The sequence below is a fragment of the Hemiscyllium ocellatum genome, chromosome 1 (assembly GCF_020745735.1).
Source record: "Hemiscyllium ocellatum isolate sHemOce1 chromosome 1, sHemOce1.pat.X.cur, whole genome shotgun sequence".
Classification (NCBI taxonomy): Eukaryota; Metazoa; Chordata; class Chondrichthyes; order Orectolobiformes; family Hemiscylliidae; genus Hemiscyllium; species Hemiscyllium ocellatum.
The window spans coordinates 60,644,714-60,662,218 of record NC_083401.1 but is presented as its reverse complement, the minus strand read 5'-3'; the positions used below and the strand labels follow the sequence as shown (position 1 = coordinate 60,662,218).

The 17,505-nt window shown below is 40.9% G+C and overlaps 1 protein-coding gene across 4 annotated transcripts in view; it reads right to left on the bottom strand.

Moving 5' to 3' along the window:
- Window positions 1–17,505, bottom strand: part of pdzd2 (PDZ domain containing 2) — a 379,487-nt gene that overhangs the window by 143,078 nt on the left and 218,904 nt on the right. For all 4 annotated transcript variants that reach the window (XM_060856701.1, XM_060856926.1, XM_060856854.1 and 1 more), the window contains exons 6-8: window positions 9,858–9,969; window positions 6,946–7,094; window positions 508–627 (exon numbers count right to left, since the gene is read on the bottom strand). In XM_060856701.1, the coding sequence (XP_060712684.1) occupies window positions 508–627; window positions 6,946–7,094; window positions 9,858–9,969 (381 nt within the window). The remainder of the gene's footprint in view (window positions 1–507; window positions 628–6,945; window positions 7,095–9,857; window positions 9,970–17,505) is intronic.

Here is a 17,505-nt window from a genome sequence, read left to right as displayed (position 1 = left end):
AGGTGGAAGAGAATGCATCCAGTGAGAGTTGTAAAAGTGAAGTAATATTCTGGATGTTTGATGGAAATGGAGAGTCACTCAATAGCCTTTTCTCCTTTTGGGATCATGATGGGTTGAACAGTTTTCTTTTAATCTTTAATTTCTTACAGAATCAATGTTGTGAGAAGAGTTGATTCATTTTCTAATTTTTCAAATTCATCTCTTGGGAATTATCTTGCTGTTATTGGATGTATAAAGTTTCTTTTTCATGAAAAACCACTGATGATCTCATAACATATGCTTATGAGAAAGTACCGTAATCAATCTCTGATCTAGACTGAACTAGCTGACCTTAGTTGGATTAACACCAGTGACTACAAGTTGCCTAAGTTTCCTAGGGCCAGATAAAATTGAGTCATTTTGCTTGCACACATTAGCATTAGGTGCAATAAGGCAGAATACAAAGCATATAAACTATACTTAAAAAATTGAGATAAACCAGTGGTCCATGATAGTGTAGATGCTTACCTTTCCTTGACCTTTCATTAGGACAATGTTAGAGATGATTGACGGCTGAGCTAGCCGCCAAGGTGATTCCACTTGAACTGTGCTTAAGGAACGTGCTGACTTTTTAACGATTTGATAATCCTAAAAATGATAAGTAAAGAATAAGGTATATAGGCATGTTGTAATGTCAATTTCTCATTCGTCAGCTTACAACTTGAATTTCTGAAAAGCTAGTAACTGATACAAATATATGAACAAGGAACAAGGATGGGCCATTTGGCTCTTTTAGCCTATCTACCATTCAATAAGATCATGGCTGGTCTGATTTTAAGCTGAACTCTACCTGCATATTCCCAATAATCTTTCTTCCTGTTGGTAATGAAGAATGTATCTACATCTACCTTTAAATACTTAAAGATTCTGCATCCACTGCCTTTTAAGGAAGGGAATTCCAATGACTCAAAACCCTCAGAGAAAAAAATGTTTCCTCATCTCTGTTTTAACTGGGCGCTTCCTTACTTTGAAACCATGACCCCTAGTTCTGGATGCTCTCTCAAAAGGAAACATGTTTTCAGCATCCATGTGGTCAAATCCCCTCAGGATTTTGTATGTTTTAAATAAATCACTTCTGACTCTTTTAAACTCCAGAGACTACAGGCTGCTGCACCGAGTTCACGCTAGACAAAATACGGGAAACAGTTTAGAACACACTAATAAATTTGACTGTCAACTTCAGAATGACATGAAGAGGTAAACTTTACTAATCAGTGTCTCTCGCTCACTCCTACATGCAATGAGAGTATAAATCATTAAGCTTTATGTGGAAATCAGCACGCGCCATAATGGAAAATAATGCTGGTTCCCAGAATAAAATTCCTGACATGCAGACGTGAGTCATAAAATTCACTTTTAAATTCAGTCTTAAAGAATGTTTGTAATTCCTCTAAGGGCAAGGTTTCCAGAAATAAGAAACTTCTGTCATGAAGGTGGATTGGAGAAATTAGGACTGTTTTCCTTGGAGAAAGAATGGTGCGAGGAGATCTAATGGAGATATTCAAACTCATGAAGGCTACGGACAAAGTGGGAAAAAAACCTGTTCCCGCTCATGAAATGATATAGAATGAGAAGTAGAGACTGAAAGTAAATGATAGAAAGAAACAAAAGGGACATGAAGAGAAACATTTTCACACAGCAGGTAATTCAGATCCGAAACTTTCTACCCGAGTGTGTTGAGAAAATAGGTTCAACTGAAACAATCAAAGGGAATTAAACTGTTATCTAAAAGGGAATAATTTGCAGTTATACGGAAAATAGAGTCAAAGAGATATACAGCATGGAAACAGACTCTTTGGTCCAACCTGTCCATGCCGACCAGATATCCCAACCCAATCTAGTCCCACCTGCCAGCACCCGGCCCATATCCCTCCAAACCCATATACCCATCCAAATGCCTCTTAAATGTTACAATTGTATTAGCCTCCAACACTTCCTCTGGTAGCTCATTCCATATACGCACCACCCTCTGTGTGAAAAAGTTGCCCCTTAGGTCTCTTTTTTATCTTTCCCCTCTCGTCTTAAACATACGCCCTCTAGTTCTAGACTCCCGATCCCAGGGAAAAGACTTTATCTATTTATCCTATCCATGACCTTCATAATTTTGTAAACCTCAGCCTCCGACGCTCCAGGGAAAACAGCCCCGGCCTGTTCAGCCTCTCACTATAGCTCAAATCCTCCAACCCTGGCAACATCCTTGTAAATCTTTTCTGAACCCTTTCAAGTTTCACAACATCTTTCCGATAAGAAGGAGACCAGAATTGCATGTAATATTCCAACAGTGGCCTAACCAATGTCCTGTACAGCCACAATACAACCTCCCAACTCCTGTACTCAATACTCTGATAAATAAAGGAAAGCATACCAAACGCCTTCTTCACTATCCTACTGACCTGCAACTCCACTTTCAAGGAGCTATGAAACTGCACTCCAAGGTCTCTTTGTTCAGCAACACTCCCTAGGACCATACCATTATGTGTGTAAGTCCTGCTAAGATTTGCTTTCCCAAAATGCAGCACCTCACATTTATCTGAATTAAACTCCATCTGCCACTTCTCAGTCCATTGGCCCATCTGGTCCAGATCCTGTTGTAATTTGAGGTAACCCTCTTCGCTGTCAACTACACATCCAATTTTGGTGTCATCTGCAAACTTACTAATTGTACCTCTTATGCTCACATCGAAACGACAAAAAGTAGAGGACCCAGCACCGATCCTTGTAGCACTCCACTGGTCACAGGCCTCCAGTCCGAAAAACAACTCTCCACCACCACCCTCTGTCTTCTACCTTTGAGCTAGTTCTGTATCCAAATGGCTAGTTCTCCTTGTATTACATGAGATCTAACCTTGCAAATCAGTCTCCCATGGGGAACCTTGTAACCTTGTCGAACGCCTTACTGAAGTCCATATAGATCACATCTACTGCTCTGCCCATATCAATCTTCTTTGTTACTTCATCAAAAAACTTCATCAAGTTTGTGAGACATGATTTCCCACGCACAAAGCCATGTTGACTATCCCTAATCAGTCCTTGCCTTTCCAAATACATGTACATCCTGTCCCTCAGGATTCCCTCCAACAAGTTGCCCACCACTGAGGTCAGGCTCACCGGTCTATAGTTCTCTGGCTTGTCTTTACCGCCCTTCTTAAACAGTGGCACCACGTTTGCCAACCTCCAGTCTTCCAACACCTCACTTGTGACTATCGATGATACAAATATCTCAGCAAGAGGCCCAGCAATCACTTCTCTGGCTTCCCACAGAGTTCTCGGGTACAACTGATCAGGTCCTGGGGATTTATCCACTTTTAAGCGTTCCAAGACATGTAGCACTTCCTCGTCTGAAATCTGGACATTTTGCAAGATGTCACCATCTATTTCCCTACAGTCTATATCTTCCATATCCTTTTCCACATTAAATACTGAGGCAAAATATTCAGTTAGTATCTCCCCCATTTTCTATGGCTGCACACAAAGGTCGCCTTGCTGATCTTTGAGTGGCCCTATTCTCTCCCTAGTTACCCTTTTGGCCTTAATATATTTGTAAAAACCCTTTGGATTTTCCTTAATTCTATTTGCCAATGCTATCTCATGTCTCCTTTTTGCCCTCCTGATTTCCCTCTTAAGTATAGTCCTACTTTATTTATAGTCTTCTAAGAATTCACTCGATCTATCCTGTCTATACCTGACATATGCTTCCTTCTTTTTCTTAACCAAACCCTCAATTTCTTTAGTCATCCAGCATTCCCTATACCTACCAGCCTTCCCTTTCACCCTGACAGGAATATACTTTGTCTGGATTCTTGTTATCTCATTTCTGAAGACTTCCCATTTTCCAGCCGTCCCTTTACCTGTGAACATCTACCTCCAGTCAGCTTTTGAAAGTTCTTGCCTAATACCGTCAAAATTGGCCTTTCTCCAATTTAGAACTTCAACTTTTAGATCTAATCTATCCTTTACCATCACAATTTTAAAACAAATAGAATTATGGTCACTGGCCCCAAAGTGGTCTGCCACTGACACCTCAGTCACCTGCCCTGCCTTATTTCCCAAGAGTAGGTCAAGTTTTGCACCTTCTCTAGTAGGTACATCCACATACTGAATCAGAAAATTGTCTTGTACGCACTTAACAAATTCCTCTCTATCTAAACCTTTAACATTATGGCAGTCCCAGTCAATGTTTGGAAAGCTAAAATCCCCTACCATAACCATCCTATTATTCTTACAGATAGCTGAGACCTCCTTACAAGTTTGTTCCTCAATTTCCCTCTGACTATTAGGGGGTCTATAATACAATCCCAATAAGGTGATCATCCCTTTCTTATTTCTCAGTTCCACCCAAATAACTTCCCTCGATGTATTTCCAGGAATATCCTCCCTCAGCACAGCTGTAATGCTATCCCTATATACATCGACCTAGACCCTATATACTGGCCATTGCAGCGGACAGCTACTGACAACCGGAAGCGGCAGATTCAAACCAGTAAAAATGCTGGAGGAATCAGCACAGAAGCGCTTCACAGGAGGCTCCCAAGCACTGAAGATGTCACCTAGAAAGGGGATGAAATGTTTGCAAGAAAAACTCCCAGCTCGGCGAACAGAACTACAACAACGAGCACCCGAGCTACAAATCTTCTCACAAACTTTGAAAATGCTATCCCTTATCAAAAATTCCTCTCCCCCTCCTCTTTTTCTTCTCTTTCTATCCTTCCTATAGCATTTGTATCCTGGAACATTAAGCTGCCAGTCCTGCCCATCCCTGAGCCATGTTTCTGTAATTGCTATGATATCCCAGTCCCATGTTCCTAACCATGCCCTGAGTTCATCTGCCTTCCCTGTTAGGCCCCTGGCATTGAAATAAATGCAGTTTAATTTATTAGTCCTACCTTGTCCCTGCCTGCCTGACTGTTTGACTCAATTTTGTTCTCAGCTGTACCCATCTCAGATTGATCTCTTTCCTCACTATCTCCCTGGGTCCCACCCCCCCACCTTACTAATTTTCCCAGATGCACTCCGATGTCCAGCGACACATGAATTTGAAAACAATAAAGGCAGTAACTCTGCAGGTTCTCTCTCTCCCTCTCTCGCTCTCTCTCTCTCCTGCACTGTCCTCACTATGTGCTTCCTTTGTCTGCTCGTCTCCCTTTTAAACTGCTGTTGTTTTGACTTTTTTTCCAAAGTTCCAAAACAATGCAACAGCATATAAAACAGTAATTGCTGCTCCTGGAATTCGAGGAAATCACCTCCAGCACCTAAAATACCTCAAAAAAAGGAGCAGCTCTTAGATCCAGAAATTTTTCCGTCCTCCATCTTAGATTACCCAGAATCCTATTTCTAAGGTGGAAGAATGGCACTAAATAAATTGCTATTTAGGCAGACAGCACAAACCTGACGGCTCCAATTTCAACCCTGCTTTCAGCTTCACCGAGTCCATTTCTGACTTCTCCCTTCCCTTCCTCGACATCTCTGTTTCCATTTCTGGGCATAGGCTGACCATCAAAATGCACTACAAACTCACCAACGCCCACAGTTGCCTTGACTATACAACCCTCACAGCCTGCTTCCTGTAAGGATTCCATTTCATTCTCCCAATTTCTCCTTCTCTGTCACATCAGTTCTAAAAATGCCATCTGCGGCATTGGGGAGGCATCTCAGAAACATCCACGTTTTCCCTCAACTGAGGATTATCCACACTGTGATTGACATAGCCGTCAATTTCCTGCACTTCAGCACTCACCCCTTTTCTTCCCTCCCACAACAGGGACCCCGGTCCTCACTTACCATCCCACCAGCATCCACATCCAAAGGATGATAAAGTGCCATTTTCGTCACCTCCCATAGGATGCCACCACCAGACAGATTCCCGTCTCCTCTCTTGTCAGCATTCCATAGGGACCATTCTCTCTAGGTCACCTTGGTCTCTCCTCTTCCACTCCCAACATCTTGCCACATCTCTGTAGCACCTTCCCATGTAATCATAGAACGTGTAATACCTGCCTGTTTACCTCCTCCCTTCTCACTATCTAAGGCCCCAACAAACCTTCCAGGTGAAGCAACAATTTACCTGCACTTAATTCATTCTAGTCTACTGTGTTTAATGCTCACAATGTGGACTGTTCTACAGTGGGAAAATGAAAGACCGACTGGGTGACTGTTTTGAAGAACTACATTCTATCTGTAAAAATTACCCTGAGCTTCCTGTTTCCTGATACTACAACACACCACTGTGTTCCCACATCAACATTTCTGACACAGGCCTGTTGCAGTGTTCCAGCAACCCTAAGCGCAAGTTATACTCTCAACAGCATCTCATTTTTAGCTTGGATACTCGGTGACCTTCAGGACTCAATAATGAGTTCAATAATTTTAGAACACGAACACCTTATTCCTTGAGCTTTACTTAATCTGACACCCATAGCTGTCATTATATGGGCTGCCTTACGCAGGTAACACACTTTCACCTACTTATGGGTCTCAATTATCAGCTTTTCTTTCTCCCTGCCTTACCAATATCCATTCCTTTATCTGCCTAACTGCTGTTCTTACTGTCTGGGCTCCTTCCCCAAAATAAACCCATCTGCATCATATATACCACCCTTTCTTACCTATTATCAGCTCAGAAGAAGGATCACTTGTCCTGAAACTTTCTCCAAAGATGCTGCCAGGCCTGAGTTACTCCAGCAATTTCTGGTTTTGCCCATAAAATAATGTTGATAAAGGCATGAACCCTTTTCAGTTAGAAACCATTTGGCGATGTTCCGTGAATTAATATGAATTTTGCTGTTCTGACCAAAGGCACAGTTATGGATTTAAATTTAGAAGGTCTTGAGAAAAACCATTTACAAGAAATATGACCAGCTGCACATTGATTACTCAGATGAACACAGCACAAATGCTGGGCACACACACCTGTCGAATACTGATCGCATCCAGCTGCTGAGGGAGGGAATGCTTGCGGCCTCCTCGCGCTGGCTTTTCTAACATGTCACAACTTGCCTCACCATTTTCCACTATCAGCTCATCATCTTCACCCACAGATTCTAAGCGGCTCCCTCCGCCTGCCAAAAAAGCAGAGTGAGAATCAGAGAGGGAATTGTATGCATTTGATAGAGAAAGTTAGTTAGCAGCCTATGTCAGGGATTTGGGTTGATCCCTACAATTTTGTGGCAATTAATTTATGGAGTTGTATGCCCAAGTTCATACAATGCTTTTTTGACAAGAAAGATTTGCAGGAGCATGGATTTAGAAATGAGCCCAGTTTCTCAGTTACAATGTGATCGTTGAGCTGCAAGCATCAACAGTGCAATTAATGCAGATAAAGCATGGCTATTTCAGAGTTTCAGGCAAATAGGGATGGACTACCAATGCTGGCCAGCCAGCAATGCCCAAGTCCCACAAATGAATAAGAAAAGTGTCAGTCCAATCCTGTTAGGGTGAAGCACTAGTCCAGACAACCCATTTGGAACCCAGAATAATTCCAGTGTTGAAGAATGAATCTAAAGATAAAACAAACATGAATTCAAATTGGTACTATTCCTTGAGAAGATGCAACAAAACAGAACAAGTGACTCAATGTAGCCATTTCTCATGTAGTATTTGTTCTATTGTTAATAAATAAATATTACAAATTAGAAAATGATACATTTACACAAAAACATTCAAGACATTTTGACACAAAATGCAGTTTCAGACAAATCCACGAACAGATGTAATTCAGATAATCACCAGATGAAATTAATATGTGAATGAAAGTGTCATGGAGTGAAGTAGCAGTCTTAACAATTACAAAATGCTTCTGCTCTGCAGCTGAATTTGAAACAAGTTCATCTCAAGCAAAAGATTATGCTTTACATATGATTAAATGCCAGTTCTAAACCAGAAAAGTAGTCATTAGACATCTGTATAAAGGAAGATCATTAGCAACTTACTTTTACAAAACTACAGAAACCCAATGACTGCTAACACTTTGTTACCCAGCTGCTCCTCCAATCACAGGCTGCTTTTCTCCAACATTTACAGCTAATAGCTAGTTGACCTATCAGCATTAAAACTGGGAGAGGAACAATTATTAGAGGAGCAGCTTCCTCCCCACTTCTCTCTGTTCTATTTCTCCAATTGGTCACCCAGTGACTGAATTTTCCAAATGGATTTGGGGACATATGGGCCAAATTTAACTTCCAATCCTCATGTATTTTGATAATTGGTGGCCATGGGACATTTAATGTTCTGACAGGGGAGAGGGAAAGAATTGAATTGAGTCAAGCAGTACACTGGGGGAGGGTTGTGTGAAATGTAACGTCAATACCCAACAATATCCTAGTGTTCTATAACGTACAGAAACACTAGATAAACTTCTATACACTTGGCATGCCCCTTACCTCTAGATGTAATTTTCTCAGAATTGAAGTTTCTTGAAATTATTCAAGGATAAGTTGCATGTGGTTTACAACGTGTTGCATCTTACACATTTTTGGTTCAGTGCTAGTTGCATAGAGCTTTTGGTTTGGAGGGTTTTTCAATATAAGGTGTCCTTTCATCTAATCCTATCCCCAACTTACCATGTGCCATTCCCAGAACAACTGGCCAATGCAAGTATGTCCCAGAATTGTCTGGTATCCCTGACACTGGTGCTAGCTTAATAGGTCATTGCACATCCAGTCAAGCACTATTAGTCTGGGGTCACACTGTATGATTCCTGACATTTGCCTCTGACAAGGTAGAGGAGGACAGTTTGGTGACCCACTTTTGTGGATGGGCCCCTGGAAGACCTGCTGGATGGGGTGCTGCAGAGGCATTATGTCCTCTTTTCTGGACAAGCAGAGGAGGCCACAACATTAGACCCTGCCAGCCTGGTCCAAAGTTTCCATCTGGATCAGTGCAGTCTCAGCCAAACACATGAACAAGGACCAAAAGTAGGCCATTCGGCCCTTTGAGCCTACTCTGCCATTCAATAAGATCACAGCTGATCTGATTTTAACCTCAACTCTACATTCCTGCATATTCCCAATAATGTTTCATCCCCTTTGTAATCAAGAATGTATCTACATCTGCCTTAAAAATATTTTACGATTCCACTGTCTTTTAAAGAAGGGAATTCCAATGACTCATAACCCTCTGAAAGGAAAAACAGTTTCCTCATCTCTGTCTTAACTGGGCGCTCTGTCGTTTTTAAACAATGACTCTTAGTTTTACATTCTCTCAAGGAAACATGCTTTCAACATTCACCTGGTCGAGATCCATCAGGATATTGTATGTTTAAAATAAATGACCTCTGACTCTTCTAAACACCACAGGATACAGGCCTAGCTTGTTTAGCATTTCCTCATAAGGCAATCCACTTATTCCATGAAATGGTCTAGTAAACACCTGAACAGTTTCTAATAGATTAACATCTTTCCAGAAATATGGTAACCAGTACCAACCTCTGCATGTGGTTTCACCAATTCCCATAAAACTGAAGCACAACATCCTTACTCTTGCATTCAATTCCCCTCGCAATAAAACATAATATTCTATTAGATTTCCTGATTACTTGCTGCATCTGCATTCTAACCTTCAGTGTCTATCTCGAGGAATGCACAGCAATGTAGTAGGAGGGTCAATGACCCTGCAGGCATAAGTTCCTCCATGAGACTTAGTGGGAGGTGCATACAGCAGCAGACATAAAGTGAGTGAGAGATATTTGGGGGAATGCTGTGGCACTTATGCCAGCAGAGTGGAAAAGGTAATTAATCCTCTTCTTACGTTGCTATGCATTCCTCCACAACAAACAAACACATGGTTAACAAAATATTGATCATGGCAGGAAGTACATTGCCTACCTTGAGATCTGCTCCTGAATTTTGTTACACTGCCGCCTGGTGTTGGACTTCGACAACTGAACTGAGGCATTTCTTTACGCTCATGGTAATCGCCTTTCTCAGTTTCTGAAGCCTGGTGTACAAGGCCAAAAAATACAAAAATAGTAAGTAAAAGAAAGCCACTTGCTTTTATGCAGCAATTTTCATGTCCTCGAGGGATCAAAGCACATCCGTGACAATGAAATACTTTTGAGGTACAGCCTCTGTGGAAGCATATCAGTCAATTTATGCACAATGTATTTCCACAGAATAATGTAAACTTGCAATTTAATTAAGGAATGAATATTGACCAGGATACCAAGGAAGAACTCCCACTCTCTTCATGATTGCATAAGAGGGAGGGTGATGCATCAGTTTAAAGTCTCTCCTGTAAAATAACACTTCAAGCATTGTAGCACTACCTCTGTGTTAAACTGGCGGTTTATCCTGGATTTTTCAACTGGTACTTGAAATGGTAATTGAACACACAACCTTCTGACTTAGAACTACAGTTGGTACCTAATGGCTGCTAATCGCGATCATAATCATGTCTTTCATTTGCATTGAGTTTATACCCCTTTACTTTGATTAATTTACGTTATATTAAAGAACATTATCACACATAGTTTGTTAAAAAATATTCAAGAAGAGACTATACGTTGCTCATAATAGCCATAGTAAAATACTGCAGAGAGTGGAACTTCATTAGACCAGACAGCATGTCAACTTTAATAGTTTCTTTACAGAACACATGAGAGATGAGATGTCATTTCACAATAAAATAATATTTCGTAGCTGCCACCCTAGATGAAAATTTTGATTTCACTTCAATTTTAAGCATTGTGCATTTGCTCATTCTCATTTTATGGAACATACAACATAAAACAATACAACACAATACAGGCCCTTTGGCCCTCGATGTTGTGCTGACCTTTTATCCTATTCTGAGATCAAATTAACCTACATACCCTTCAATTTACTATCATCCATGTGCCTATCCAAGAGTTGCTTAAATGTCCCTAATGTATCTGACTCTAATACCACTGCTGGCAGTGCATTCCACACACCCATCACTCCCTGTGTAAAGAACCGACCTTTGACATCTCCCCTAAACCTTTCTCTTGTGGGCGGCACGGTGGCACAGTGGTTAGCACTGCTGCCTCACAGCGCCAGGGACCTGGGTTCAATTCCTGCCTCAGGTGACTGACTGTGTGGAGTTTGCACGTTCTCCCCGTGTCTGCGTGGGTTTCCTCCGGGTGCTCCGGTTTCCTCCCACAGTCACAAAGATGTGCGGGCCAGGTGAATTGGCCATGCTAAATTGCCCGTAGTGTTAAGTAAGGGGTAAATGTAGGGGTATGGGTAGGTGGCGCTTCGGCGGGTCGGTGTGGACTTGTTGGGCCGAAGGGCCTGTTTCCACACTGTAAGTAATCTAATCTATCAACCTTAAAATTATGGCCCCTCCTGATAGCCATTTCCACCATGGAAAAAAGTCTCTGACTATGCACTCTATCTATGCCTCTCATCATCTTGTACAGCCCCATCAAGAGATCTCTCACCCTTCTTCACTCCAATGAGAAACGACCTAGCTCCCCCAACCTTTCTTCATAAGACATACCCTCCGTTCCAGACAGCACCCTGGTAAATCTCTTCCGCACTCTCTCTAAAGCTTCCACATCCTTCCGATAATGAGACGACCAGAACTGAACACAATATCCCGAGTACGGTCTAACCAGAGCTCTACAAAGCTGCAGCATAACCTCATGGCTCTTAAACTCAATCCCCCTGCTAATGATGGCCAATACACCCTATCCTTTTTTAACAAACCTATCAACTTCGGTGGCAACTTTGAGGGATCTATGTACATGGACCCCAAGATTCTTCTGTTCCTCCACACTGTCAAGAATCCTGCCTTTAACCATGTATTCTGCATTCAAATTCAACCTTCCTAAATGAATCACTTCTCACTTTTCCAGGTTGAACTCCATTGCCACTTCTCAGACTAATTCTGCATCTTATCGATGTCCTGTTGCAACCTACAATAGACCTCCACACTATCTACCACTCCACCAACCTTCAAATAATTTATAAAAATCACAAAGAGAATAAAATAAAACTAGTATAACTAACCTACTAATAATTACATGTATAAAAAAAAGACTAAACCAAATACAAGGCACTTAGTGAGGGGCTCTACCCCTGCCCACAGGGGGCACTTACATCTCTCAAAAACACCTTCATAGCTCCTTCCAGCTTGAGCCGCAGCCCAGGCTCAGGCCAAAATAAGGAGAGAAGAAAAAAATATTAACAAGGAAATTAAAAGTACACTCTACTCATCCCCAAATATACATTAACACCCGTTAATATCAGACAAAAATTCAGCAATGTTTTCTTTAAGAAAAGGTAAGAGAGAAAAGGAAAAAGAAACATTATTGTCCACATCCTTTAAGTATCTGATCCATTTTAAAGTGTCCAAAATATGTTTCACTTTATCTGAAGAGTTGAATGAGCGCACAGACCCCATCATAAGTGAAACAAAGCACTGCCAGAAATGTCAGGGAATATTTGATAGCAAGATCTCTTAGTCTTCTCTTGGCTTCATCAAAGGGCTTCCTTTTAGGAATAACAGCTGCAGAGAAGTCCTGAAAAAAGCCTTGGATCCTTCATAATTTAGGACCTGTGGATCCTTTCCCTTTATTTTGGAGGCTTCCATAACTTTAAATTTGTCACTGTAACTGTGGAGCCACACTAGGACCATGTGAGGGTGCTGGTCTGAGCTAGGCCTGCGCACAGCGACTGGATGGCCCTCTCAATTTTCACCAGGTCTGACGTGGTCTCCAATCCAAGAAATTGCAGCAGCCAGCTTTCAAAGAAGCTCACTGGCTGGCCACCTTCTACTCCCTCTGACAACCCCATCATGTGGAGATTCTTCCGTCTACCTCTGTTCTCGAGATCATTGGCGTGTTCCAGTAAGGTAAGGACCTGCTTCTCCAGTACTCAAATCCTTTTCTTTGAAGAGTTGATTGTGCTCTCCGAAGCTGTGCTCCTTCTTTCAACTTCTTCCTTTTGGCATCCAAGACCTTCCAGCTGCTCCTCATGCTTGTGGAGCATGGCCGCGATCAGGTTCAGCCTACTGTGGAACGTCTCCTCAATTGATGACTCGATCATGTCTTACAGTTTAGCAAACTCCGTAGCCAGGGCCTGGTGGGTGAGTGACGCCAATAGACTAGTAGAGGAAGCTGCAGCCACGGCCACGGAAGTGTTTGATGATTCCAGTGAGTGTCCAGTGTGTTGGGACTTGTTGGAACCTTTGCCTTTTGTCATATTTCTTTATAGGATATTGGAAAAATTTTACAACTCTTTAAATGCTGAATTTTCACGGAAATAACTTGAATGGGAAGGTGAGAGTGGTACTTTGCTGAGTTGAGTTGCAGAGCTCAGCAAAACAGACTTCTCAGATCGCTGCCATCTTGGATCCCCTTCTTGAAATCTTTCATGCTTTGGCCTCAGCTGCCTTCTGTGGTAGAAACTTCTATAGGCTAACCACTCTCGGGGTGAAGACATTTCTCTTTATTTCAGTCCTAAATGGCTTAACTCATATCCTTAAACTGTGACCCCATGGTTCTGGATTCCACAGTTTTCTGAAATATCCTTCCTGCATTAACTGTGCCTAAACATATTAAAATTTTATAGGTTTCTATGAGATCCCCCCTCATTCCTCGAAACTCCAGTGAACATGGGCCTAACCAATCCAGTCTCTCTTCACACATCAGACCTATCATCACAGGAATCAGTTTGGGAAACTTTTGTGTCACTCCCTCCAGAGCCAGAAAATTCTCCTCAGATAAGGAGACCAAAACTGCATTGGTTTTACCAAGGCTAAGTATGAGAAGATTCTAGCAGTAACATAAAAAGAATTCAGAAATCTCCTACAAGCGTATGAAATACAAAAGGCTAGTTAAAAAGAGGAGTACAGCTGAGTAGAGACCTAGAAAATGCTTTGTTTGGAGGAACAGGGTATGGCTGATATATTGAAGCATACTTTGTGTCTGTCTAAACCAAGAAAATAGATGCTGCCACATCACAGTGATGGGCTAAACATTTGGAAAGAGGATGTATTCGAAACTCTCACTAATCTTGAAGTTAACAAGTCACCAGACCAGATGAGATGCACCCAATGACATTGACAGAAACAACAGCGAAAGTTGTGAAGGTCCTACCATAACTTTCCAAATCACCTTAGATACCGAGGACTGGAAAATTGCAAATATTACAACTTTGTTAAAAATAGGTGCAACATTAACCTAGTAACTACAGATCAGTCAGTTTAATCTTGGTGGTAGGAAAGCTTTTAGGAAAGATAATTCAAAAGATGCTTAACAGATGCTTCAAAAAAAATTGTTAAGGAGAGGTTGATTTAGTATCGGATAACAAGCTTATTAGACTAATTTAAAGTTATACCACATGGAGTAAAATGGGCAGTGGCAACATGGATAGAAAAATAGCTGAATGATAAGAAACAGAAAATAGAAGTGAACTTATGTTTTTGATCTGGAAGAGAGTACACATTAGGGTTCTCCAGGGTGGGTGTTAGGACTGCTATTTTAATATTAATGACCCAGCTTTGGGTCTGCAGGGCACAATTTCAAAATTTGCCGATAACACATACTTGGAAATAATCATAAACTTCAAGAAGACATAGACAGATTGGGAGAATGGACATTTAAGCGGCAAATAAAATTTAATACAGAAAAATCTAAAGGGATTAATTCTAATAGAAAAATGATGAGAGGCAATAGAAAATAAAGTGTACATTGTAAAAGGAATGCACAGGAACTGAAACTCCCATGTACAGATTGTTCTGCTATACCCCGACAGTTGTGTTCCTCTGCAACCTCATGTTATAGAAAATCGTACTATGGAAAATCGCTACAGAAAATCATGCTGTAGAAGATTGCTATAGAAAATTGCTATACCCATTCAGTTGAAAGCTTGCATTATCCAAAGAGTGTCCACAATTTGTCAATTGCGTTATAGCCAATTTGCACTGACGAAATATGCGTTATAGCAGAATGACTTACACATGTATGTGTGAAAATCATTGAAGGTGGCAGGTGGTTGAGAAAAGTGATAAAACATACGGTTCTTGAGTTTTATATGGGAACAAAAGCACAAACAAGATAATAAAGTTGCAAAAAATACTGGTTCAGCCTTGAGCAGAGTACTTTCAAAAAGATGTGACGATGCTGAAGAAGTTGCAGTAAAGATTTAAGAGAATAGTTCCATCAATGAGGAACTTTAGTTATGTGGACAGATTGGAAAGGCAGATACTGTTCTTCTTGAAGAAAGCAAGATTCTGAGAATATTTGAGGTTTTAAAATCTTTAAGGGTCGAGACAAATTTGTTATTGAGAAATTATGCCCTTGGCAAAAGGGTTGAAGACAGGAGGACACCAATTTAAGGTGTCTCTCTAAACAAGCGATGGTGACATGTTGAAAAACATTTTTCACACACTAAGTGGTTATGATTTGGAATTCACTGTCTGAGTGTATGGCAGAGGTAGATTTCAATTGTATAATTGGAACCAAGTCAGCACTCTGGCAGATTATAAATAGGCTGAATGGTTACAGCACAGGAAGCCATTCTAATATTCTATAACTTCTAAGACATTCTGTACCAGACTGTCAACTTATATTATTGTAGGGGGCAAAGTGTTAAACATGGATTATTTATGTTGTACAACTGCTGTTATGATTAGAAAATCATGTATTGGCTTTACTTTTTAGAATGTATATTCAACCAAATGATTACTCCATTTATCAGTGTACAAATAGCAAGTTTCATAATTCGCAATGAAAGATTGTAATAATTTTCTGTTCTATCACATTCTGTAATGGAACATTTTCTGACATGAAAGTTTCTGCCTTTTAAACAGTGGCTTCATTTGATTAGTGAAAATAATGTAATTGTATCACAAACAAAAGGTGATGTTAATTTGGGTTCATGTAGACAATATTAATTTTCTTGAAGTTCTATTAACTGAAGTGAACAGCTAAAAAATCCAATAAAGGCAAAAAGTAAACTATTTGACTATAACATGTCTTCATCAATGGTCTTGCTTGTAAAACAAAGAGGTAATAGGTTATCAAAGGTAAGTGGGAATGTGGATTTGAGATTAGGATCATCCATGACCTTAATGAATGGCACAGCAGCCTTAAAGGGCCTGCTCGTCATTTGTGAGTATACCAAATCTTAGTATTGACCTCCTTTTACACTAAGACCCATCGCCCTTCAAAAATTCTGGCAAGTTTATTGTTATTTTAAAAAAAACTTGAGGATATATCAGGAAGGGTACCACAAGCACAAAAACAGTGCAATGTAAAAGCCAATTCAAGAGCTTCACTGATTTGAGAACAAGGCTAAACCCACGGATAGTTTCAACTCAAAAAGCATTGCATAACAACAGCTGTGCAGCAGACAGCCGTTTTTGGTCTGGCGATCTTTAGTCCAAAATGCACAGCAACATGTAGCATCATGGGATATTATATAAATGTGGTAAATTTGCAGTCCCGCAGAATTAAGTTTACCCTTCTTCATCAGAAATATCAGACAAATGAAGATGACATATCCAATTGCACCAGACCCAGTTTTGCAGTCATGATGACAGCATAAAGACACAATGTGGCAACTGAAGGAAATTCCAGGCAAATTGCTCATTACAACAAAGAGTTCAGGCACCAGGGGATACAACCGAAAAGTAAGGAATTAAAATGGAAGCCAGGCAAAACATTTTTATGGAAACAGAACAGGAATAAGTTGGCAGTGAGGATCATTAAAATAGATAACATAAATTTTTCAAGAGAAAAGTGTTACTAGAGAGAGAAAAAAGTTAAGGAATGTGATATGTATGTGAGATTCTGATCAAAGTACTCATTGGACAGTATCTTCCCAAATAGTTGAAGGTAACTTTGGAGGTAGAAAACTAACAAAAAACCCTCTCAAACCTCAATGGAGGTGGGCAGGCAAACGACACAATTCAGGTCTCTATTATCTGCCATTTTCTGAGATTAATTCGATTTTTCAGCCATTACTCAGGCACCTCCTCACAATGTGAAGCAGCCTCCCACTAGCAGCTCATTGGGCCTTATAGGTATGGGGAGCTCATGCAATATGGTGGTCAGCAATGTGGATTCCTTGTAGCTCCCTTCTATAATGCTGAAATAGGTAGAAAGTACCTTCAGAAACAGCTTTCCTAAACCTACAGAAGAAATCCTTATCATAGAACCCCTACAGTGTGGAAACAAGCCCTCTGAAGCATATCCCACCCAGATCCATTCCCTTACTCTTTAACTCTACATTTCCCCTGACTAACACACTCAGCCTACATATCCTTGAACACTACAGGCAACTTGGCATGGCCAGTTCACCTCACCTACACATCTTTTGGACCAGGGGAGGAAACTGGAGCACCCGGAAGAAACCCACGTGGACATGGAGAGAATGTGCAAACGCCACACAGACAGTCATCCAAGGCTGGAATCGAACCCAAGTCCCTGGTGGGGTGAAGCAGCAGTGCTAATCACTGAGCCACTGTGCCACCCTTGTGACAAGCTTTAAAAGTCAGAGTCTACAG